This window comes from Diabrotica undecimpunctata, chromosome 5 (assembly GCF_040954645.1).
Source record: "Diabrotica undecimpunctata isolate CICGRU chromosome 5, icDiaUnde3, whole genome shotgun sequence".
Lineage (NCBI taxonomy): Eukaryota > Metazoa > Arthropoda > Insecta > Coleoptera > Chrysomelidae > Diabrotica > Diabrotica undecimpunctata.
Genome location: NC_092807.1, coordinates 28709674 through 28736441, shown reverse-complemented (window position 1 = coordinate 28736441; position 26768 = coordinate 28709674). Strand labels below are relative to the sequence as shown.

The following is a 26768-nucleotide window of genomic DNA, read 5'->3' as shown; positions in this document are numbered from 1 at the left end:
TTTAACTGCTTTACAATGCTCTGCAAATTTAAAAATTATTGAACACAAGTTTTTAATACCAGGTCATACACATATGGAGTGCGATACGGATCATAGTTTAACCGTTATGTCAATACCCAAGTACCTGATACGGGAGTCTATACCCGTGCTACCCAGGTACCCGGCATTGTTTCGGTAAACTTCGCTTGTACATTCCGAAAATAACAGACAATTGGGGATTTTTCTTTGTTTGCTATCAGTGTTTATTTAACTGTGCTTACAAGTTGTTAATATTTTTGTGACTATATGCGTGTTTTATGTTGTAATTACTTGTAATAATGGCAAGAAGAGAAGTGAGTGCTAGCGAATTTAGAAGGTAAGTTATTACTGTTTATTTTTACAATGTTTTATACATAGATCATTCAATTTTAGAATGACGTATGAAAAGCAACAGAAGTACTTGCAACAATTTATAGACGATATAGATGAGGAAGTAGACAAAAATATCGAAAACCAGGAATCAGATGAGGACTATGTTTCGCAAAGCAAACCGGATGGAGATGAAGCTTCTGACGTAGAGGACGTTTTTACTGATATCAATAATGAGATTGAAATCGATACCGACGGCGACGATAGTAGTGATGAAGATTTTGACGATTTTCAAGAAAGTTCTTCCCAAAATGATGTTCTGGTTGCAAAAGATAAAACGATTTGGCAACGAAAACCGTTTACTGCAAGTCGAACACTGAAACGTAACTGTATGCGTGAAAAAACGGACCCAGTACGTTCTACTAAAACTCTTTCTATTAAAGATACATTCAAATGTGTTTTCAGTGACGTAATGTGTGACATAATTATACGCGAAACCAATCGAAAATCTAATAGCGTTTGTGAAAAGTATAATGTTGAAAACCCCGACAAACCTCGAAATGTTTGGAAGTCACTCACAATAGAAGAATTTGATGCATACTTAGGTATTCTTATTACAGCAGGAGTACGGCATTCAAATTCAGAGCACTCGAAAGATTTATGGAAAACAGACTCTCATCCTTTGTACCGAGCAAGTATGGGCATAAATCGCTTTTGGAGCATCAGCAGATTCTTACGGTTTGACAATGACAAAACACGTGCAGAACGTTTGCAAAATGATAAAGCTGCAGCTATTACAGATATGTTCCATCTTCTCAATGATAATTTACATCGTAACTATGTACCGTCGGATTCTCTTACTGTGGATGAACAGTTATTTCCTTTTAGAGGTAGGACACGTTTCACGCAATATATGCCAGCAACACCTGCCAAGTATGGCATCAAGGTTTGGTGGCTTTGTGACGCCAATAATTCGTATCCACTTACTGGACAAATTTATACTGGAAAAAATTCGACTGGACGTGAAACTAATCAAGGTGAACGCGTAGTAAAAGATTTGTGTTACCGATACAAAAATTCTGGACGAAACATAACAATGGATAATTTTTTCACAACTCTTCCACTAGCCCGTCTCCTGTTGTCTTGGAATTTATCATTAGTTGGTACTTTGAAAAGAAACAAACCATATATTCCACAAGAAATGCTGCCTTCGCCAGAGCGTGAGCCTGAACCGTCATTACACGGATTCAGTGCAGATCGTGTTACTATTTGTTCATATGTACCAAAAAAGAAAAAAAGTGTTATCTTGCTGTCAACAATGCATGACAAGGATAATGTAAGTGGCCCAAAAAATAAACCTAAAATAATTCAGTTCTATAATACAACTAAAGGAGGCGTAGACAACATGGACAAAATGGTTTCTCATTATTCCACTAAACGCAGAACTTTGCGTTGGCCAGTAGCCTTCTTTTACAATAGCCTACACGTAGCTTGCCTAGCAACCTATATAATTTATACAGAGAATAATCCACAGAGTTCTACTGAAACCAGTAAGCGTAGAATTTTTCTACAAGACAACTAGTGATGCCTGCAATTTCTGCTAGATCTAAAGTACCAAATGTATACCGAAATTTGTCATCACGGTCAGGAATTGAGTGTATGTTAGGAAAACCTCTACCTACAGATTCAAGTAATACTGCAGAGTCATTACCACTTCGAGATTCCACTGGACGCCTCAAAATTGTTGGAAACTGCTACATTTGTATGTCTTTAGCGAAAAAGTGGCTAAGAAAGACACGAAAATCATGTAATGTTTGTAATCGTCCACTATGTAACGAACACTCAGTAAATATAAGTAAGTGTGGACAATGTGTTTAAAATGTAACTTTTATTTACGTTTCCATATCACTTTTATTATAAAAAAAAACTAGACAGACCTTCATAATTTACTAAACATTAGTGTTACCCGGGTGCCACGGGTGTGGACGTAATGGTGTAAAAACTTTGACAGGTAATTTTAATATATTATATGCATTTTTTTCTTTGGTTTTTATTATAAATCTCTTCGTTCTAAATAATTTTAGGAATAACTAGAAGCTCGAATAAAAATATTTATACTATCGTCAATGATTCAGATAAAACAATTACCAAGGATACCCAGGTACCTGGGTATAGACACAAAGGTTAATAGAAAAAAAGAAAAAAAGAAAAAAAAATAGTAGTCAAATAGAACATCCACATGATTGGGCTCAACTAATTCGGCAAGTAGGCTGGTAACGTCAATTGTTAGTTACAGAAATGAAGCGCTCTGCGTTTCTTAATTTTGGTGGCTTATTTAATTCTGTATTAGTTAACCGCAAAACTGATACTCAAAATAACAAGATAAACTGGAGACAATTTCGTTGGTTACGGTATAAAAGATCTAACCAGTTTCAATACAAGTTGTCCTTTGACAAAGAAGAACCTTTTAAGACCGTGAATTTAGGAAAGAGGTGAAAAGCAGATATAAATTTATTTCCCAAGAACGCATCTAACAAGCCTGTGCCGATAACGATAGAAAAGAAAAAGCACCTGATGGAGTTACTGCCGTATATATCAGAATCACTGTGGGATTTTTACAAAAATCTACCCACAGATAAAGACTTAGCTGATGTGCTCCCGGATTCATCAACTTCTGACGGCGATTAAAAGTCTGAAGTATCTTTTAGCTAGATTTGTATGCATAAGTAATTTATGTTTATTGTTTTAGTACATAAATACATGTAGCACTATATAAGTAAGCTTGTATTACCGTAATAAAATTTTTCATTATCCTGTGTTATCATTATTATGTTCAATTACAAAGGGGGTAAGTCATGTGAGTGTTTGTGAAAAACGAGGTAAGTCAAACAAATATCGTTTTAAACATATTTTTTTCCCAAATACTTAGCAAAAAAATTTTAAGCCATGTTGGAAAAGTACATGTAAAAACAAATTTCAAGTAGATTATCATTCAAAACATCTGTAAAAAAAATCATTTTTTGTAAAATTTTAAATAGTATTTTTCTCGTTTTCACATTTTATGACTTCCTCCTTTTCATACGCAACTGCGATTTATATTAATATAAATATCTGTTATATTTTATTAATTCTAAATTATCCCTAATAGCGTTGCGTAAATATAGGTGACCGGGTAATTAATTAGGTTGCCCACGGCGTGCGATACGCACAACGATATGGAGCCCTCCATCTTATTAGTTCAAGAACATCAAGGCTTCGACACCTACGTGAGTGGTGTATGATAGCCAACGTTTAGCAATGAACATGATACGCAAAAAGAAGACCCCTATGGTTAAGAACACAACTATTTTTTTATTTTATCTATTCAAATTTTTTTCATATGAGAAATCGATACAACGCTGGAAGAGATAGATTAGTGTAAAATATTTTATATTCTTTTAATTATGCAAATATTAAATGAAACTACTCATCTGAAATCATGCGCCGTAAATGGTAAAATGTAGACGAAATCACGTGCCTGTCATGAATTCTAGGAAATTTTGAATTCGATAACACAGGTCTGCGACATAAAAATTGTTTAAAATTGAATAAGTGATTTTTATAGTATTTTCAACGCTAATTTTGGGAAAAATAGTGAAAACATTCCATCACGTACAGTTATTCCACAAACTGCTTGTCTATTTTTAGCTTCTTTTCGATATTTTTATACATAGTTCCGTACTCTAGTAAGTTTGAATTTTTGTTTTTTTGGATCTTTATGAACTGTTTATTAAGCCCATAGTACTTTTAATAAGTATAAAAAATACTCTAAGGTATTTTCAGTTACTTAGCTGTTTTTTTACTATACAAGTTTTACGTAAAATAAAGAGTTGATTAGGAGAAACCAGCATTATTTTCATGTCGGTACTTGTCCATTGCCTCCCCTCCCTCGCCATCCACTTACTGACTCACTGAGCATCTTTTATGTCAGTGCCTGTCTGCCACAGTGCCCATCCCCCTCTCCATTACCAAGCAGTGAGCTTCTGCTACCTGTTCTTCAGTTCACAGTATCTCTTTACTCTGTGCTGTTCACGTGCTGTGGTTACTAGTGATTTGTAGTAGTGATTGTGAGAGTAGTATTAAATGATATCTCGGGACACATGGATAGTTGGCAATAAAGTGTGAATCAAATAACTTTCAGTGATTTTTTATCGAACTACAAAGAACATAAATTCAAGGCATCAGCCTAAACAGATTGTTTTCTTGTGGTGTGAAGTTGTTTTATGAAAAATGGCTACCAGAGGATGTATCAACTCATCAGATTGCTTCTGCTACATTTGTGGTAACTATACAGTTAAAAAGCAACAAAGAAACATTTCCAATTTTGTTGAAAAGGTATATTTTGCCTATTTTGGTATAAAGTTGGGTGATCAAGACAAGTCTTGGGCCCCACACAAAGTTTGTTCAGTGTGTGTTGAAGAACTGAGACAATAGTTTCAAGGTAAAAAGCAGTCATTTCGTTTTGGAATACCAATGGTTTGGAGGGAGCCCAAAAACCATAGTGATGACTGCTATTGTTGTTCTTGCAATGTTCAAGGTTACAATTTGAAAAACAAAAAGGATATTTCTTACCCAAACATCTAATCAGCCATTCGGCCTGTTCATCATGGACCTGAAGTACCAATATCCTCTCCCCAGTTTCTTTTAGATGACCACGAGCCATTGGCTGAGCTAGGTGAACGTGAAGAAGACAGTGATGGCTACGATCCTGGCACAACCGATCCCGTTCCATTCTCACAATCTGAACTGAATGATTTAGTTAGAGACCTAGGTCTTCCTAAAGACTCGGCAGAACTTTTAGGGTCTATATTAAAAGATAAAAATATGTTGGCTCCGGGTACGTCCTTTTCTTGGTATCGTTCCAGGGAAAAGAAGTTTGTATCTTTTTTCTCTCAAGAAGGTGACTTGGTGTTTTGCAGTGATGTTCCTGGACTTATGGCACGTTTTAAAATAGAATATGCTCCTGATGAGTGGAGACTTTTTATAGATTCTTAAAAAAGAAGCCTTAAAACAGTGCTTCTACACAATGGCAATAAGTATGCTTCTATGTCAGTTGGACATTCTGTTCACTTGAAAGAATGTTATGAAAACCTCGAACTGGTTTTAAACAAACTCTGCTATTCAGACCATTAATGGACACTATGTGGTGATTTGAAAGTGATCTCAATGCTGCTTGGTCAACAAAGTGGTTATACAAAGTTCCCTTGCTTTCTCTGTGAATGGGACAGTAGAGACAGAAAGCAACACTACATTAAAAAAGTTTGGCCCTTGAGAAAAACCTTACAGGTGGGGGTTAAAAATGTTGAGAGGAAAAGCCTTGTGGATCCCAAAAGGGTATTACTACCACCACTCCACATTAAGTTGGGGTTAATGAAACAATTTGTAAAGGCGTTGCCAAAAGAAGTGGAGTGTTTCAAGTATCTTTGTGGACAGTTTCCTGGTTTATCCGAGGCAAAACTAAAGGAAGGAGTCTTTGTCGGACCAGACATTAGAAAACTGATGAGAGATCCCAATTTTATGGACAAAATGGAAACAAACGAAAAAGCAGCATGGACATCTTTTAAACTAGTTGTTACCGGTTTCATAGGAAACAAAAAAGATCCTAACTACAAGACAATCGTCGCAGCCATGCTCGACAACTTTAAGAAGCTGGGATGTAACATGAGCAATAAAGTTCATTTCCTCCATTCACATCTAGACTACTTCCCTGCAAACCTTGGTGATGTAAGTGAAGAGCAGGGTGAAAGATTCCACCAAGATATCAAGGAAATGGAAAGAAGGTATCAAGGAAGATGGAACGTCAACATGATAGCGGACTACTGCTGGATGCTAAAACGAGATGACCCTCAACGAGTACACAGCCGGAAAAGCAATAAAAGAAGCTTCGAAGGAAAGCAAAAGCGTTACTATAAGGACTTATGAGCTTAAAGAGAAATGTAAGTGTACTAGATATGTTGTTTATAGATGTATTATACATGAAATAAAATCCTTTAACTTAAAAAAAATTTGAAAAATTGCTCAAATTTTGTTATTATACCAAAAAGTAATTCCTTTTTTGTGAAAAAACCTTACGTGATAGAAAAAAATGGATTGCATTTTTGCAATCAGCGCTGAAAAATGCATAAAAATCAGTTATGAAATTCCAAACAATTTTAAAAAATATTTTTTTTTATAAACCTGTGTAATTGGCGTCGTGTAAGTAAATATGTTTCCTCATAGGTCACTTCACGTACTAATAATTAAATATAATATTTCTGTTATAATAATAAAAGTAATAGATACAGTATACCTAATTTATAAATTAAGTTTTCATTAACTTTGATAATATGTCGATTGAGCGGATAAGAGGAAGTTGACTATATACCTAAAGATGTACAATATTTAAATTAGTATATTCTTTTTATTTCAGAAGGATATTCAGTTATTTAGTCTTTGAATAGAAAGAGTATTAGTAACCGCACGTGTTTGATTGGTCTGTGTATACATGATGTCTTCTAAAAAAAATGCCAAAACTTGTTTATTTGGAAGAAATTATACATTGAGTTATGCATTTTATGAATTATATTGTTAAAAATATTTCCCGCAATTTATTCTATGTATTGCATTTAGGGCAGTCAACGAACAACGCATTTATCAAGATTCGAAGTTTAATTATATTGGTATCGTGAACTTTTGTACCAATTGTTAGCTCTATGTGAATTTTTTCAATCTCGAATGTCTATATTTACCGGGCTTTTATGATGAATTTGTACTCATTGAAAACTTCAGTAATATTTAAATTTAAGTTTATTGGTTTTTTTGTTTCAAATATTACATTTACATATTTTTAATAAAGATTTTTTACCTAGAAACATACAAGCGGTGTATTCTGAAAAATAAAACTTAAGTGTCAACATTTTTGTGAAGTGAAGTGACAGCTTTCTTTTTTAATATAAAATATTCTGTGATGGTGTAAAAAAGAAAAATTTTTTTAGAACTGACGTAAAATATACAATGCACGGTTTCATTCTGAGAGCACTCTATTAAATTAAAAAATGAAATGAGTAACATATATCATAAAATGTTGCAATTAAATATTGATATATTTGTTTTAGTATTTTATAATATAGTCAATCTATGCTTTGAATAGATTAGTTGTTGTTGTGGAGAACCATTTCCTCAGTTTTCTAACCATGATATTCTTCTTCTCCCAATTCCTCGCTTTCCGAATCCTTTGCCTTGAAGGATTATTTTCAGTAATCTGTATTTAGTGTCGTTTCTCATTATATGTCCGAGATATTCTAACTTTCTCATTTTAATGGTATACATCACCTCTCTTTCTTTACCCATATTAAGGTTGTGGTTTTTAAAGAGTTTGGCCATGTTGTTGAATGTAGTGTTGCCCAAAATCGGTCTTGGTCTTGCAGTCTTGGTCTCGTTCTTGCCTTTTTGCAAGACCAAGACCAAGACCAAGATCGCGCCTAATTTTAGCAAGACCAAGACCCAGACTGGCCGTGCAGGATTTAAGCAAGAACAAGACTAAGCCTGCGAGACTCGTGCGTCTTGCAGTTAGGACTGAGTGTGGTTTTAGCGAGTATAGTAGTTCGGGTATATGCTTAAAGACTCTATGAGATGCAAAAAAATATGTAATAAAAATTTGAAAAACTGGACTTATGCGCATTACAAACAATACCATAAAAAGACATACCTAATCAAAATATTCCTGAAAAAAACACATTTGGCATGTGCTCAGAGGTCATAATTACAATGTAAAAATAAAATACTTTGTACATTCTTTTTTAGTAGACGACTTCTTCGCTCTGAAATTAATTGTCCATATTTTGAGAATAGCCGCCCTTTAATCATAAAAATAATCTTCTTGTATTGCGACGCCGACAGTAATATCGTATCGATATTTTTTAAAATATGTCACCCTAGCCAATAAAATATATAATTGTTACGGACACCCACTTAATAATTCAATCATTATAATTTAGTCAGGAGGAATCTAAATAAACAAATGTTATCGGCCTAAGACTGTAAATTGTTTCTGCTGAGTGTGCGATGAGATCATCCGGTTAAACAAAATTTGCTGAAAGAACGTGGCTAATATTCAAAAGTAACGATACATATTAATAACAGATAATGTCCCCTACCTTGTAAACAAAATAACCAAGTATTTAGAATAACGAAGTAACGATACATAATTCTCGGTTTGTTTTTAGATACATATAAAATAGGGTATTGGATAGTAACGAACATAAAGTAACTAGTAGTACAGTCGTTACTTTTTCGACATCACTTAACTTCATTCCCAATTGAGCTTTCCTTTGAGTCTAATGTAATAATTGTTTTTCATCTAATCCTTGTTGTTCCCGAAGTAACAGGTTTACAATATTTAACATGAGGGACAAAAATTCAAATAGTTCTAGTCGGAGTAGTGAGCGTTGGAGTTATAGATCTAAAAGACCTAAAAGAAAATTTGATGAGTTTTTCGAAATAATTCATGCATCCCAAATTGCTTTGTGTAAATTGTGCCTACGTAGAAAGGTTAAAATTAAAATGAACAACAGAAACACGTCAGGTTTAAGGAAGCATCTAATATCTTTCCAAAAAAGGAATTACAAATATTTCTTCCTGAAAAACTAAAATTCGGTGGAGATATTACAAACTTTTTAATAACCGCTGGAAAAAGTGGACATGTAAAAAAATATACTTAGTACCTTATTACCTTTACATATATTATGTACCTACTACTTTATTTTGGTAAATTAATGTATTTATTAATCCCTTTCTAGGCAGATAATGTTCTTTAAAATACAGGTATGCTTATGTCAATAATTTGTTTTTTTTTTATGTTCTAACCATGTTTTAGCACATGTAAGCTTAGTAAATGCAAATGTTTATTAAGAAACATAGTGACTTCCGTGAGGCATGGTAGATAGCTGAGTTAGCTAGAGCAGTGATTCCCAACCTGGGAGCGATCGCCCCCCGGTGGGCTATTTGAGATATTCAGGGGGGCGATAGAGCGAAGGGGCGATATGGGGGGCGACAGAGAAAAGGGGGCGATAAGGGGGGCGTTTAGCATCCGGAAAACGAGAAATGAGTAAATGAGAAAAATAATAAAAGAGAAAAAAAATACAATACTTTCGATCGGATATCCATAGGATAATAAAAAGTAAATATATGTATACCAATGCAGGTAATAATAACACAAACATCTCGTCTAGTCACAGAGAGCTATGAATCATAATACAATTTAATTCTATACATTATCGTTATAATTATACATTATAACGAATTCTGTATTTTCCTTTGATCGAGCTTTCGTATTGTGCGATCATCCGCACAAAAGAGAAAGAGAGAGAAGTGGGATAAGAACTATGAGAAGTAGGTACCGCTCCTGCCGATCTGACTCGAACAAAAAGCGAACGGCCGAGGTTGTCGTCGCTTCAAATGCGGAGTCTTTCGTTCCCGAGTTTTGTATTGTGGTATATAAAGTTGTTTTGTTTCAACTGACAGTCATTGTGTTCATTGAGTCAAAAAGTGCCAAGCCGCACACAATTGGAGAAGAACTCATCCTCCCAGCTGTCAAAGAGATAGTTGATACTATGTTGGGACCCAGTGAGGCCGGCCAAGTAACAGATACAGTTCCTCTCAGCAATAATACTGTCTCCAGAAGGATTGATGAAATGGGGCGAATGTCGAAGATGTTCTCTGCAACAAATTGAAAAGCAGAGAGTTAACTGTGCAACTTGACGAGAGTACCCTGAGTGACAGCACAGCTTTGCTGCTGTCATATGTCCGATTCATTGACGACAATGGAGAAATGGCCAAGGAAATGCTGTTTGTTAGAAGTCTGATTACTGATACAAAAGGATCTTCCATATTTGAGGTCGTTAAGAGATTTTTTGAGGAAAAAGAGATTCCCTTATTAAATATGATCGCCTGTGCTACCGACGGTGCAGAAGCAATGACAGGACGCCATCGGGGATTTATTGCACATCTGAAACAAGCAGTACCTGGAATTTTGTGTGTTTACTGCGTCATTCACAGAGAGCATTTGGCTGCCAAGAATTTGAGTGGGAGGTTGCACGATTCCCTTCCACTTGTCATAGATGCGGTAAATAAAATGAATAACCAAAGAATGATCGAATATTTCGTACACTTTGTGAAGAAAATGATGAGATATTTAATACATTGCTACTACATATGGAAGTCCGCTGGCTTTCTAAAGGCAATTGCTTAAGGCGGTTCTTCAGCCTCATGGATACTGTTATTGAATTTCTTAATACTACTGACCCCACACTGAGTACAGAACTACAAGAGAAGCGAAATGACATCGCTTACTTATCAGATATTTTTCAAAAATTAAATGAAATGAACCTGCAACTACAGGGGAAGAACATAAATATGGCCAAAGCGAAGGGAGTAGTCGGAGCATTCATTGACAAACTATCTATTTTTGAAGAAAATATGCAGAGAAGAGATCTGACCAAATTCCCCAACTTGAAATCTTCTTGTGTTGATTCTGAGGATCTTGAAACATACTGCCTTCACCTTCAAACACTGAAAGAAGATCTGCAGTCCCCATTCCAAGATTTGACTAGTCTGAAAGTGCCAACCTGGTTTATCAATCCTTTCAGCGTGGAAGTTTCAACGGTATGTCGTTCTCTTCAAGAAAACTTGATTGATTTGAGACATGATGTTGAAATTCAAAGTTTGTTTGGGGAGTGTGGTACGAAAGATTTTGGCCGCGGATAAAACAAGTGTATCCAATCTTGTGGAATGCAATCAAATTATTATTATTGGCATTCCCCACAACATATCTAGTGGAGAAAGGTTTTAGTTCTATGTGTATATTGAAAAACAGACAAAGAAATAGGCTCGACATAATAGAAAGAGGGGATTTGAGGTTGTTATTAACCAACATTGAGCCAGACATAAAGAAATTATGTGAGGGACACCAGGCCCAAGGAAGCCATTAACAATTATTTTACACACATATAACCATTTATCATTTTACGAAATGTAAAAATAAATAAATATGGATACTTACCTTTTGTATAAATTCATTAATTGTTTCAATTTAATTGGGTGGGGGAGGGGGCGATTATAGTATTTATAACTGGTGAAACCTATCTAAGGGGGCGATCATGGGAAAAGGTTGGGAACCACTGAGCTAGAGCATAGGCACGGACCGCCGGGATCGCTTAGATCGTGGCTTCAAACCCCACTCGGTGTCAGTTGTCATATTCTTGGACACCAACTGACAAATATGAAATTAAACGTTTTTTGGCCTTCTGCTATATATGGAACTGGTAAAGCTGCCAAAAATTAATTAGTATTGTAGTAAAAACGATTTCCTGGAACCATTATGAGTAGGAATATATTCAAGTTATTTCTACAATTTCTTCACTACTCTGACAACCAAACTACAGATCCTGCAGATCCTATTGGCAAAATAAAGGGGCGTATAGATGAATTAAATTGTAATTTCAAGAAATATTACTCTCCTAAAAAAGATGTATGTGTAGATGAAAGTATAGTTTCCTTTAGATGCCGTTTTATTGGACGTCAGTATAATAAACAGAAACGACACAAATACGGTTTTAAACTATTCAAATTGTGTACGATTCCTGGATACACCACAATTTAATAAAAAAAATTAATGTATAAAAATTAAAGAAAAAGCTTAATAAAATTGTAGACAGACAGATAAATCACATAAGTCAAAAAAGGTTTTATTTGTATCTATTTTATAATTAGGTTAACATTATTTCGTATCAATAGCAGATATATTAAGATAAATTTGCCACAATTTTTTGTAAAAAATAAATATTCTTCACTACAACCTGTTAATATTATATATTTTAAAATCAATTTTTAACCTACTGCGGTCCAAATTACCTCTTTACCAAAATTTAGTAAAGAGTTCCATAATACTGTCATATATCATAAAGGTGATGGCCACATCAAGACAAACCCTGCCTAATCTTGGTACGACACCCTTGTAGAACGCTTTTGGACCTTCATTTGTAAAAACTCTTACTGCGCAATCCCATGTGCTTTTGTACTGCTTTGCTTCCAAACCTTGCATTCTTGTTTTAACTACGTCGATTGGATTATTAACATATACAGAACAAAGGCCGGCAAAGGCTCCGAAGATACCGATAATAGGTTTTGGAATTATCACGGTGATATCTCCACCTAAAATATGATAGAATGTTATCTATTTATGTAAATTATAATGGTTAGTAGAAGGGAATTTATATTAAATAATAAAATATAACACTTTTGTAAAAATGCAGCCTCTATCTTATACCAGGCGCACATGGTGTGGAACAGTTTATCTAAGCCATTTATGTCGATATCAGGTGTACCACAAGGTAGCAACTTGGATCCTCTTCTGTTTGCTATATTTATCAACGATTTGCCTCACTGTGTGGAATTTTCGACAAGACTGCTATTTGCAGATGATTTTAAGATTTTTCGGGAAATTTCAGCTTTGCAGGACTCTGAGATGCTGCAATGTGATCTGAACTCAGTAAGTTAATTATTTGATGATAACAAAATGTATCTAAATACTTCTTAATGTCATGTTTTTACTATCACTCGAAAAACACAATACATGGAGAACCAATACAAAATTTCTAGCACAGTACTTGGAAGAAAGAACACTTACAAACATCTTGGAGTAATGTTTCAGCAAAATTTGAGATTTAATGAATATTATTGGATCGTCATTGGAAAATGTTTCTAAACGCTTTTAAATGTCATGTTTTTACTATCACTCGAAAAGCACAATACATGGAGAACCAATACAAAATTTCTAGCACTGTACTTGGAAGAAAGAACACTTACAAAGATTTTGGAGTAATGTTTCAGCAAAATTTGAGATTTAATGAACACTATCGGATCATCTTTGCATTTTGTGCAAGAGAACTAAAATTGGACTTGAGAGTTAGGCTGGCAAGGTGTCATGTTTTCTCGACTCTGCTTTATGGGATAGAAGCATGGACACTTAACGCATCGACTGCTAAAAAGTTGGAAGCATTTGAAATATGGGTGTATAGAAGAATCCTGAAGATATTATGAACAGAGCATGTAACAAACAACGAAGTCATGAGAAGAATTAACAAAATAATGGAAGTATTGAAAACCATCAAGACACGAAAGCTGCAATACCTGGGGCATGTTATGCGTAATGAGAGATACAACCTACTTCAATTGATTATACAAGGGAAAATCCAGGGCAGCACTTCAACGAAATAAGACAGAGAAAACCCAGATCGGCAAAATTAGTGAAAACGAGTGGCAAGAATACTACGTAGAACTACTTACAGAAAACCGTCCCCAATTTCAGGAAGAGAATATAGAACATGCAGGAAATGGAGCATACGACCAGATAGAAATAAGCCTGGAGAAGTTAAGAAAGCAATCAAGACATTGAAGAACAAAAAAGCCAAAGGACCCGGAGGAATACCAAACGAACTAATTAAAAACGGAACGGAAAAGTTATTCCGCATGATACATAGAATGTTCGAAAGAGGACTAAATGGAGAAGAAATACCTGCGGAATGGACACAAGCATACATCACATCCATACATAAGAAAGGAAACAGGAAAAAATGTGAAAACTATAGAGGAATTAGTATAATATCGTCGGTAGGTAGACTTTACGGGAAAATTATTAAAGAAAAACTAGAAACTGGAATAATAGGAAAAATTGGAGAAGACCAAGCAGGGTTTACAGTAGGAAAATCATGCCTAGATCATACGTACATATTAGAACAACTGATAGAGAAAAAAATGGCAAAAGGTAGACCGGTCCATCTGGCCTTTGTTGATCTAAAGAAAGCATATGACTCAATACCTAGAGTCAAATTATGGGAAGCAATGAATGATCTCGGAATCCGACAAACACTAATAAAAGCAGTTAAAGCACTATACAAAGAAAACAAAGTAGCTATTAAATGTGGAAATAAAGCCTACAATCCATTTAAGACGACAAAAGAACTTCTACAAGGCTGTGCTACGTCCCCTACTCTGTTTAAAATATTCTTGGAAAAGACACTCAAACCATGGAGGAGAAAGTGCGAAGGAATGGGCATACCAGTAAGAGACGAATACCTATACACCTTAAGTTTTGCCGACGATCAAGTAGTCATCGCACAAGATGAAGAAGATCTCAGCTTTGTGCTCAGAAAACTAGAAGGAGAATATAAAAACAACGGAATGGAAATAAACTTAGAGAAAACCGGATACCTAATAACAGAAAACAAGCATATGAGAAACCTAGAGATAGACGAGGGAAGACAAATAAATGGAACAGATAAATTCAAGTATTTAGGAACCATAATATCGAACCAGGGAACAACAGAAGAAGATATAAACAATAGACTGAGACAAACAAGAAACTGTATAAGACAACTAAACTCAGTGTTGTGGGATAAGAACATTACGATAAAGACAAAAAAGAGAATATATAATACCCTGACATATGGGTCCGAAAACTGAACAATAAACAAGAGAAATAGAGGTAGAATAAGAGCAGTAGAAATGGAGTTCCTGAGGAGAAGCTGTAGACTTACAAAAAGAGACAGAATTGAAAACGCAGAGATAAAGCGGAATGGAGCCCGATTGGAAGAAGAAAGAGAGGAAGACCCCGAAGGTCATTCAGAGATGAAATCGACGAGGCTATGGAGAAAAGAACCCTGCGAGATGGAGACTGGAATGACAGGGAAAATTGGAGAAAACGGTTGAGTGAAGGAAGACAGTGAAAACCGTGGAAATCCTTAGTAGTAGTAGTAAATCCAGGGCAAGAGAAGTGTAGGAAGAAGAAGAATCTCATGGTTGCGTAACTTGAGGGGATGGTACGGATGCACATCAATTAAACTATTCAGAGCAGCAGCATCTAAGATCAGAATAGCCATGATGATTTCCAACCTCCGTCGCGGAGATGGCACGTGAAGAAGAAGATCGGATCATCTTTGGAAAGGCATACAGTACTCTTGGCTTAATAATTCATAATTCAAAATTTTTGAAACTCTTTGAAAAAGATTTGAAACTCTAACTTGAAACTTACAATGCACTGGTAAGGCCTCACTTGGAGTATGCCTCTATTATATATGGGCACCACAAGCCAAATTCAATGTTGATCTGATTAAAAAGGTTCAAAAACAATTCTTGAGGTTTCTTTATGTCAGAAAATTTGGTATCTATCCATACATGATTTCCTATAATGCTATATTAATTTGTTTTAAAGTTCAACCACTGAATAATAGGGGACATTTTTATTCAGCCCTTTTTATTTACTATGTTCTAAATCGCATTAAATATAAAGATTGCTTTTTTATAAATAATATTAAACTTATTGTTTCAAAATACATCTAAGAATTAATAACAAACGACTGTTCTCAACTAGTAAGACTGATTGTTCACCCACAAATAAGATGTTAGAAGAATGTATCCATGTGATAATTAACTATGATATAGACTTTTTAAATTTCTCTTTTAAATTTTTGTTGTCTTAAAATTTAACTTATATAGATGTATGGTGTTTTTTACTTGTTTTATTCTATCTAAGTTTAGTTTTTAATATATGTAGGTATTAGTTTTTAGAAGTAGTAAGCACTTTTCTAATGTAATAACAATCATTTTGTGTTTTAAAGGAGGTTAAATAAAAAAAATCTTATTACCTCTGTAATGATCCTTAAAAGTTTCCATTATGAAAAATCGTGTAGCTTGGTTAGTTCCTTGTCGTAATACAGTCGCCACTAATCCTTTGTATGCACCACCCAAACCTTCTTCTTTAATAATCGTACTTACACCACGAATTAATCCTTTGAATCGTGGTTCTGCCGATCTTTGATCATTAATAAATTTTACTTTAATTGTTTCCATGGGAGTAACAACTAATATTGCTTCACTTACACCAGCACCCAACCCGCAGAGTAATCTACCAACAGGAGTTAGAGTACCATCTGGTTTCTTTATACGATTTTTGAAAGTTTCAAAAGCACCAAACCGGACCGCACTTTTCGGTACAGAGCCCAATATCAATACACTTAATCCTCTGTACAAACCAAAAAAACCGTATTTTTGGACAGTCTTCTTGACGCAATCAACTATTCCGTCGTACTTTTTTCTGTCACCTTTTTCGTCTAACTGAAGTTGAGTCTTAACATATTCAGTGGGAAAAGTTATACATATTTCAATACCCCCTGTTATTCCTCCAGCTATAATTCCTTTAAAACCAATATTTCCTGAACCTGGTGCAGCTGCAGCACCATACTGTCGTAACCAAGGTCTAAGAAAAGGATTCTTTATTGATAAAACATCACGTTGATCCATTGAAATGCACACAATACACAAGAACAGAGAGAAAAATTTTCGAAAAATAATTCTACTGCTTATGACATTTATATGAGTAATTTTGACATCAGTATATTGTTGTTTGTTTGGGTTTATATGACTGCGGACACTAAATGCATTCGCCAAAATATTTGCCAATTAGACATAACAAACATCAGTATAGTTTAATAATATAATACCTTTATTTGACGTTATATCTTTACTTTTTTGCTTAACCTCTCAAAAAGGTATGTAACAATAATTGTCAAACTAATCATAAATTATAATTAAAAGTTGTTTTGGGAGACCGAACAGCCATTGGTAGATCTGAATTTTGAAAAGACAGATCTATAATCTTTTCGTAATCGAGGTGAAGTACCAAATTAATATGTTACGAAAATTTGCAGCAGAGGCGGCTGAAACAAAATATGTATTTTAATAGAATTTGTCGCTAAAAATGTTTGTAAATATAACAGTAGCGGACCTCTATTAATAATAGCCGATTCTTATTTTAATCCCTTTTAGACCATTTTATGTTTTGGGATGGATGAGACTGGATGGGTGCGTTTGCATGTTTGAAAGAGGGTATCAGTCTGTGCGGGGAAGAGTTTGGGTTTGGGTGTATATGTATGTGTGCTTAGTTACTATGGTTTGTTTGTTAACCAGGAGGAGTAAACTAAAAAGACAGATTCACTCCAAGAAAGTTGTTAGAAAAGTCACCAAATACATCTTCTTTTTTGGTTGATTATCTCGGCCTTGCGGTAATCCAGTAATCAGTATCGGACAACCTCACACGTCGATTCTAACCCAACTTTGTTCTTATTCTTCTTCTTTTATTGGGTAATATCCCAGGGAATAATTTGCCCAGCTAATTTAGGGGGATTTTCTCAACTTGCTCTAGACAATCGAATATTCCCATATAACACTTATTTTATATTGAGTGAACACTATGTTGAAACATCTTCTTCTTGGGCCAAACAGTTAGCATATTTAGGTGGTTATAGTTAGTAAATAAAACAGAGGATAAAACTTTTCTCGCTTGGGGGCAGCAACCAAGCTGAACACATATCAGAAATGCTACCAATGGATGATAGTCAGAGAACCCATGTGTAAAAAAGAGAGGGATTTGTAAGGTTATGTTATAGTAGAATGTAAGAAAGGAATATATATATATATATATATATATATATATATATATATATATATATATATATATATATATATATTAAAGATTGATTTTGGCTAGATTAAGAAGATTAATCAACAAATTTAGTCTTTGAGGATTAAGATTGGATAGGAGAGAGCAAATCTCTATAGGAGTTTGTAGTTTTGTTTTAACCAATTCTTTGCATAGGTCAAAATTTGGAGAAACATTTATTTGACACTCTAAAAATAAACCTAACTTTGTTTTTTTATGTTTGAATAATAATTTTTTTCAATTCACGTCCAATATATATTACAATTACAATAAAAAAAATGTCGGATTGTTATAAAGAAGTTGAAGAATTTTTAGAGTTTATTTATCCTATTGTAGACGAAAATCGTCTTTATATTTTGCAAATAGATCTTATATGCAATAAAGCAATGAAATGGCTTGGTTTCATTAAAAAACATAAGAGATTATTGTAGGATTGCCTCTCTCTAAAAATTTACACTTTTATCTGCTCTCAAGTTGAAAATTCATCTCTATTTTGTTTTCCATTTACTCAAGCATGTATCAAAAAGTTTGAGAGAGTTTAAAGATTTCCAAAATACTGTTCTTTTAAACTACCATATTCTTATTCTGGTGTGATCAATTTATTAATCAATAAGTCTAGATTTTTTTCTTACCCGAAGAGTTAACTTTGACTTTAATCATTATTTTTAAGCTTATTAATGCAATTTCTTGAATTGCTTCAGCCAATTTGTTATACATATTCCTTCCCGTTTAGTGCTTTAGAATTCACTTTTTCATGTTTTCCATCAAAGAATAAATTATGGTTCAAATATAGGTTTGGTCTTAATTCTCATGCACGCTAATCAGTTACCTCATTCGATATATTTGTTTAACTTATGTATCAATATCTTTGGGTTATATTTGAAGCACTAAAATGCAAAATGATACTTTGTATAAATAAGTGTTTTACTTGCATTTTCTTTAATGCTGGATTCTAGTTTCATTTGGACAGTGTTTGTCCCATTTGTTATCCATAAATAAAATTTACTTAAAAATAGTGGATTTCTGTGAGATAATCAACAAATTTAATCTATTATGTTACAATCTAGCATAATTTTGCAGTTTTCTTGTGATGATCTACAACTAGGAAGAACAAAACCAACTGTATTAATACAGTTGGTATGCGATTAATTAAAACACAACATTAATTTACCAAAGTTCTTTTATTGTGATGAAAACAAAATGAAAATGCTTCCCAACAAGTATACACTAAATTTAAAAGATAGTTGACGTTTTTCTTATTATAATTATATATAAATAACATATGTTTATAAATTTATAAACATTTTAAACCATATTTATTATAAATACCATCTAAAAAAATTCTCATTAAATACTATTCGCAATATCATTAAGTCCTATATCTTGGACTTAATGATATGCGAATTTATTACAAACAACTTAAAGAGTCAGAAATCGATTTAGATATTAGAGGAAAATAATATTGAGTGCATAATATATACTCGGCATGTATGTAAAAATAAAAATTTAATAATTTTATTTGTCTTCCAAAATATCCTCTCCATTTACGTCTTGGTGAGGTTCATGAACAACTACACCATTTTGAATTTTTTGATTTAGTTTTTCGGCAAAAACTGAATTTATTTCAGATATTTGAGCAAGAAAGTTTTGTTTTTGGTCAGCAGTCCAGTGGATAAACCCTTCTTTGAATAATTTCACCTAAAAAATAACTATGGTAAGATATTCATAATATAGCCAATAAATCAATCATCCTATAAACAGTAAGATAAACAATCTATAGTTATGCTATGCAATAATTGCTGCAATGAATCTGCTTATATGTAAAGTAAAAAATATATTTTTTTTTCCTTTTCTTCCCTTTCCATGTTATTATATCTGTTGAACCAAAATACTTGATAACATTTTAGTTGAGTATACAATTAAAAACTTGAAATTTATTTTTTTAATAACTTACTTTATGAGATCATTACTTAGTATACTCATCATCAAACATACCAAGTATAATATCTTTAAATGAGAACAGTAAAATATAAGTACATGATACTTAAAATGAAAATATTTGTACACTGGTATGTCTCCAAAAACATGTCACACAAAAACTTGTACTTATGACTATAAATAGGAAAAATATTTTGATCAAACAAGAAGGGTACTATTACAACCATTTCTCATGGAGCTCATAAGTTTTAATTACAAAAACTATTTAGTAGTAACAATAATATACCCGATTATAAAAGTGAAACCTCTAAAATGTTTTAGATACAATGTTCTAAAGTCTAAAATGGTTTATTGAAGTTATACTTCTATACGCACGGTCGGCGTTGGAAATTTGCATGAGAGTGATTCTGTGAAACCATTACATATGTAAGATAATGAGTAAGAGAGAGACAGAAGATATATTTTCTCTCTCTTCCTCTCTCGAGAATAAAAACGTTCCTTTTGTATATAATATATATTATATTTAATATTATATATATTATATATACGTATATAATATAATATAATATAATATTTATTAATATTATTATTTATGTGATATGTTTTGTATTATTTAAGATTAAACGTTTATTATTTTAGGCTTTTGTATTTCAAAATAATCACTGTTTTACAGAGAACTGTCAATTTTGAAATCCGTTAGTGTCATGTCTAAATTGGCAAATCCTTTTACGTGTTTGGTTCATACGCTGGTGGTTGTGAGTTCGAATCCCAATTATGAATTTCCTTTTTTATTTTTGAAATATTTAAAAATCTCCCGTTAATCTTATTAAATATATGTTATAGACGCAAAAAACATAAATTTCAAAATAAAATGAAAATTTACAACATAATCCGAGTTGTTGGTTTTTTATTTTTATCTTCGTAAAGTAAGTTATGTATATTGGCAGTTTTAAATACATAGGAATATTACATTTTAATTTATATTGTATTATGTTGCAGTGTATTTATTGTATTGTAATTTTTATATTAATAACAAAATAAACAATGAATTTTACTGCAGAGTATGTGTAAAAATTTTTTTTGCATTCAACTCCTTTTATACATATATAAAAATAAAAATATATATTTTCATTAAAATATTGATACAATCCTTCATTTACTAAACTCCTATTACAGGTCAAATGTTTATATACAGCAAACGATGCACCATATACCTATATAACTAATTCTTTTTCCCTTTTTGCTCTCTCTTACCTATAGCATTACATATGTACTGATTGTGCAGATTGACTCCTATATAAATTTTTAACATCGAACGCGTGTATAGAAATATAACTTCTACCGGCAGTCCCACTGGACTGCCACACCCGTTTTTTATATATTGTGGCTAACCCATATTTACTTACTTAAAAATGATTTGCTTCAAGAATTTATATAATAATGAACAACACATATTTTGGAAGATCTGGGCGGTTGTTAATTTCACTTAAAATTTTATTTAAAGTGGACATTTCATTCTTGAAAAAGAATCTCTGTACTATCTGTCCTACAGATGTTTTAACTCTTTCATCATATGTTGCAAGGATAGAAGGTCGACCGCCAATATTTTTAGAACATCTTACTGTTCCAGTATGCTTATATTCCTTAATTGTTCTGTAAATAGTTGAATTCGAAACACCTAAAATTAGCACATTACTTTAGTAAGTCTTGATTTTAACAATAACTATTCAGCAAAACTAACCTGTTGCCTGTTTTATTTTTGCTACCATGGCTGTGTTTTTTTTATTCTAGGATTATCAATTTTTATTTGTTTGTACACGTTTATAATGCATTGTTTTTCATTTGATGATAAATGACCCAAATCTACTTGGCGTTTTTTAGGTGGAAAAGGATAATTACCACTAGTACTTGGCATTGAAACCATATTGTTGTCATAATAACACTAATACGTCGATAAATAGTTCTGAAAAGAACTGTTTTTTATATAAACGCAAACGAAAAATCTAAAAATTAAAGGAATAACTCTAAAATATTAAATAATTTTAAAATTTCATAAATGTTATTAGTGTCAAAATGTCATAATTTAGTGGAGTAAACTTGTCTGCGGTTGGACCAATTACAAACAAGCATTACGGCGCGATAAATTTGAATTACTCCTCCTGGTTAAAAAACAAACCATAGTTGATTTTTATTAACAATTTAGACGAACAAATAACGTAGAGTTCAAAGTAGTACAAATCCAGAAGATTGGAGGAGATGGTATGAAGAGTTATCTAGTGGCGAAGAAAGTCCTGTGGATGAAGAAGATAAAGATGAAGTAGAGGAGGATATTATAGACAAAAAAAACCACCAAACAGACTCTTAACAAGAGGTTTTGTCAGAAGAAGATAAAAATATGTCAGACCTGGACACTTTATTACACGAAGTCAATTGCAATAAAAATAGTTACTTGGGTAAAGATAAAACGACCAAGTGAAAAAAAAAACAATAGGGAATATACAAACACGTATAATGTTCTTATAATATTATAAAGTACTATCTTGGTCCCAAAGATAATTCACGAAATGCGATTTCAGCAATTGACAGTTTAAATATTTTCCTAAGTAACGTAATTATTAAAATGATAACTACTTAGACGAATATATACATTGAAAAAATTAAAAATAGGTTCCAAATAAATAGAGATGCAAGATTAACAGCTGATAGAGACATTCGTGCATTTATTGAAATTTGTTCTTGATTGAAACATTTAAAATTTAAAGAAAAAATGTTAAAAAATAAGAAACAATTTAAAAGGTAGTGGTATTAAAACCACAGATCACTAATAACTAGACATTTCACGCAGGTAGCTCAAGGTCAAACTAAACTAAATGTCATTTGTAGTACCGATACAAATCTTAAGATGTCGCTATACTCTGTCTATAGTCGATACTCTGCAGTTTAGGTTTAGAGCCAAACTAAAAATTATAATTGTCAATCGGAAATTGTCAGTAGAGGAAAGTAGCCTCGGATAGTGTCTTAATTTCGGATAGCGGTGTATCTAAAAAAGTTTCTTTATTTGCGAACAGAAACCTATACGTATGTCACGCTGAATACCACAGAGAACATTATCTTAAATTGTTTAGGTAGTAGAGCTGCTCCCCGTTAGATGGCAGTGCCGAAACCACCAAACGTTATTGTGCAGTTTTTTTTCGGTCGTATTTCAAAGCCTATTTTTTCGTGTTTTTATTCCTGTTTGAAGTTTGATTTTTTGGCAGGGGTAAGCTAGAAACCTGTTTTATTTGATTTTGCTACTAATTTAAAGCAGATTTTAATCACATATAAATTAGAGAGCCCTAACCTTAAAAATAAAAAATTCCTAATTTCGGATAGTACAAGTCCCATAATTTCGGATATCCGAAATTAGGAACCTTAAATTGATGATCATGTTAGCATAAAAACTTTTGTTTCTTTTCAGAAGAAAATGCCAAAAACAAGTAAAAAACATAAACAATGGGATCCAGACCGAATGATACGTGCTATCCGTGCCGTCAGGGGAAAGGAAATGTGGTATCTTAAAGCCTCGAAGTTATTTGCTGTTCCGAAATCAACTCTGGAAGATTATGTTAAGCAAGAAAATAAAACTCCGGAGCAGTTGGTTGCTGTTAAAATTGGAAGAAGACCAGTACTTTCTGCAGAAATGGAAGCAGATTTAGTCTCGTATTGCCTAGAAATGGACCGGCGATTTTACGGAATTGGGACCGCTGATATCAAGAGACTTGCATATCAAATAGCTTTACGAAATGGTCTTCGTCATCCATTTGCCCATGCCGAATCTGCCGGTAAAAAATGGTTAAGGGGATTTATGAGGCGAAACGCAGTTTTGTCCCTTAGAAAACCACAAGGAATCTCGAAAGCCCGAATTAAGGGATTTACCCCAGAAAATGTCAGCAGATTCTATGATCTTTTAGAAACGTCAATGGAAAAAGTTAACTTCAACCCCGCAAGAGTTTATAACGTTGATGAAAGCGGCATAACAACGGTTCAGTCCAAGAATACTCGTGTTATAACATTAAAAGGAAAAAAACAGGTTGGATCTGTTACCGCGACTGAAAGAGGCGCATTAGTTACTGTTGTATTTTGTATGAATGCTGCTGGTGGGTTTGTCCCTCCATTATTCGTGTTTCCAAGAAAGAACATGAAAGTGGAATTATTAGATGGATCGCCGCCTGGCTCTATTGCAGCTTGCCATCCATCAGGTTGGATTCAGCAGCACATTTTTCCCAATGGCTACAGCATTTCGTAGCTCACGTGAAACCATCCCGTGAAGACCCAGTGCTGCTTATTCTTGATGGTCACTACAGCCACACAAGAAATATAGATGTGATAGAAGCAGGAAGTGCAAATTTCGTTACAATTTTGTGTATCCCGCCGCACAGTTCACACAAACTACAACCTCTAGATTTGTCTTTTATGTCACCATTTAAAACATATTATTCGCAACAAATTGAGATGTGGTTAAGGCAAAATCCTGGACGCACCATAAACTCGTATCAAATTTGTAAGCTTATGTGCCCGGCATATTTGAAAAGTGCTACTGCAGAAATTTCCGCGAATGGTTTTCGCAAATCTGGAATATATCCTTTTAATAAAAATAACTTTTCTGATCACGATTTTATAATGGAGAGACAAAGAGAAAGAACACCACCACCCATAAATCAAAATCGTTATTGAAAGAACACCTCCAAAACATAACTTAACAAATAAATCATCCAATGGAAATGCAACTGAAACTACGGCAACTATGATAAGAGCTGAGGATATTAGTCCACTGCCTTCTTGCAGTTATACCTCACAAACAAACAAACAAAAAAATCCTCGAAAAGGTTCTAGTTGGATAATAACTAGTACACCTTATAAAGATGAACTTGAACGAAGTGTAGCCGAACAAGAAAGAAAAAAGTCTTTGAAAGAAAAGAAACCAAAAATAAGCAACGAATTAAATCAAGTCAACAGAAAAAAAACTCCACGCCAAAAAAAGCAAAAGAAAAAAATTGAATCGAGTAGTAGTGACACTTCACATCCTGGTGATGACCTTATTTTGGATGATGATTCTGATATGGATGTAGACGATGAAGATGGAGACACAGAATGTATGTTTTGTGACAGTTTATATTCCGAAGATACACACGGTGAGAAGTGGATAAGGTGTATAAAGTGCTTCAAGTGGTGTCATGAGATGTGCGCCAATGCTGATAAGAAGAAAACCTATATTTGCGACTTTTGTCAAGATGTGTAACTATTCTTATGATGAACAAAATGGTGTCTTAATTTCGGATAGGGTATCCGAAATTAGGAGCCCTAAAATTTTTGACATACAAAAGCACTAATTTTATTGAACAATATTTTTTGTAAAAAAGGTTTTCAATAAATTGTCTATGATAATAAAATTAGTTTCTATATTACTCTGCAAGTACTCTTGAGTAGATAAAAGTTTAAAATGTGTTATTAGGTGAAAAATATGACACTAATTGTAAATGGTATCCGAAATTAGGCTACTTTCCCTTAATTGATTAGCCTCAATATAATCAGATTTCAGATTGTTATTATTCGTCTAAATTGTTTGATTTAATGGTTATTATTGCAAAAAAAATCAAACTAAACTTGGTTTAATATATCTGGGTTATTGTTAGCATCAACCTAAAATTAGTTTGTGTTTTAAATGTTCCTGAACTTCAAATAGTATTTTGCAGATTAATAATAATTAGTTAAATATAGTTTTTCACAATAAATATTGTATCCGACAATGTACCAATTCGTCAACAATTAGACATGCCTTTCCAAATTCTGATAAAGACATTATACGATTTAGGAAGTGGCTTAGTGGTATAAAAAATCCTAACTTTGATATGATGAATTCCACAATTCCACTACAGTTTTTAAAACAAAACGAATATGCCACAGGCACTTTGAAGATAAGTTTGCTTCTACATGGAGTCATAGCTTGTACCAAAATGCTATTTCCGAGAACAAATAGCTGATTGATTTTAGATTCCTGTTCTTATCTACATCCCAGAAGTATTTCAATGTTGTATACGGAAGCAAATGTAACAGAAAGTAAGTAACCCTGATATGTAATTAATAAAAATTATTTTATTTGAAGTGAATCATGCTATAAATTATTATATTAACTTTTTGTTTTAGTTGAAAGTTCTTCAACAAGTAGAGATGCACAATCTACACACATGTTTCAATCATTTGAGATACCCCATTGTAGTACCTATTGGGAAGATAACAAATTAATAATTTTCCAATTGGTTACTATTTCATGAAACTTTTTAGTTGCAGAACACAATTATGCACAGTTACCAAACGAAGATATTTTAATTGTAGATTAACAAAAAGATAACAAATTAATAATTTTCCAATTGGTTACTATTTCATGAAACTTTTTAGTTGCAGAACACAATTATGCACAGTTACCAAACGAAGATATTTTAATTGTAAAAACTGGTGATAGTAAGGATTTAAAAGGTTATTGTAGTTAAAATTTTATATTTTGTATTGTCATCAGCAGATTTGTAAACATTCTCTAATATGATTAAATATAAAATTAACAGTTTGCTTAACCTTCGTATAGTGATACTAGAGTTTTTTTATAAGTTTAGTTGCCTCCATGTCATAGACCAGCTGGGGCTAAAAACTAGAAATAGGAGCTTTGGAAATAAAAAAATTGTTGGTGGAAGTCATTTCTAATTTTTTAGAAGCCTCAGCCTGCTAAGCAGTAAGATCTGTTTCGAAGGAAATCAATTTAGCATCTTCCAATATTTTTCTTTGTTCGAGTCTCATCTTTGATATGGTCTTCTTTTTTGGGATTCTAGAACAGCTGCCCCAATCTAATGTTGTTTTTAAATTTCAGAAAAGAGCCATA

The 26768-nt window shown here is 33.2% G+C and overlaps 3 protein-coding genes across 3 annotated transcripts; 2 read left to right on the top strand and 1 right to left on the bottom strand.

Annotated features, from left to right (window-relative positions):
• The first annotated feature begins 10306 nt into the window (after nt 1–10306).
• LOC140442131 (SCAN domain-containing protein 3-like) lies at nt 10307–11130 on the top strand. Its single transcript, XM_072533208.1, has 2 exons — nt 10307–10489; nt 10849–11130. The coding sequence occupies exons 1-2, from the start codon at nt 10307–10309 to the stop codon at nt 11128–11130; spliced, it is 465 nt and encodes a 154-aa protein (XP_072389309.1).
• Nucleotides 11131–12103: 973 nt separating this feature from the next.
• On the bottom strand, nt 12104–16856 carry LOC140440577 (putative tricarboxylate transport protein, mitochondrial). Its single transcript, XM_072530955.1, has 2 exons — nt 16068–16856; nt 12104–12576 (listed from the first exon to the last, which is right to left on the bottom strand). The coding sequence occupies exons 1-2, from the start codon at nt 16720–16722 to the stop codon at nt 12281–12283; spliced, it is 951 nt and encodes a 316-aa protein (XP_072387056.1). The 5' UTR covers nt 16723–16856; the 3' UTR covers nt 12104–12280.
• A 6510-nt stretch (nt 16857–23366) lies between these two features.
• Nucleotides 23367–24143, top strand: LOC140442130 (uncharacterized). The gene has a single exon (XM_072533207.1). The coding sequence runs from the start codon at nt 23367–23369 to the stop codon at nt 24141–24143; it is 777 nt and encodes a 258-aa protein (XP_072389308.1).
• Nucleotides 24144–26768: the final 2625 nt, after the last annotated feature.

Excerpts from the sequence above, each read along its gene's own strand:
- LOC140442131 (XM_072533208.1), top strand. The coding sequence starts at position 10,307 with ATGATCGCCTGTGCTACCGACGGTGCAGAAGCAATGACAGGACGCCAT. Across the intron at positions 10,490-10,848 it reads TTCCACTTGTCATAGATGCG|AGAAGAGATCTGACCAAATT; the intron begins GTAAATAAAATG and ends GAAAATATGCAG.
- LOC140440577 (XM_072530955.1), bottom strand. The coding sequence starts at position 16,722 with ATGGATCAACGTGATGTTTTATCAATAAAGAATCCTTTTCTTAGACCT. Across the intron at positions 12,577-16,067 it reads TTTTAAGGATCATTACAGAG|GTGGAGATATCACCGTGATA; the intron begins GTAATAAGATTT and ends ATCATATTTTAG.
- LOC140442130 (XM_072533207.1), top strand. The coding sequence starts at position 23,367 with ATGATACGTGCTATCCGTGCCGTCAGGGGAAAGGAAATGTGGTATCTT.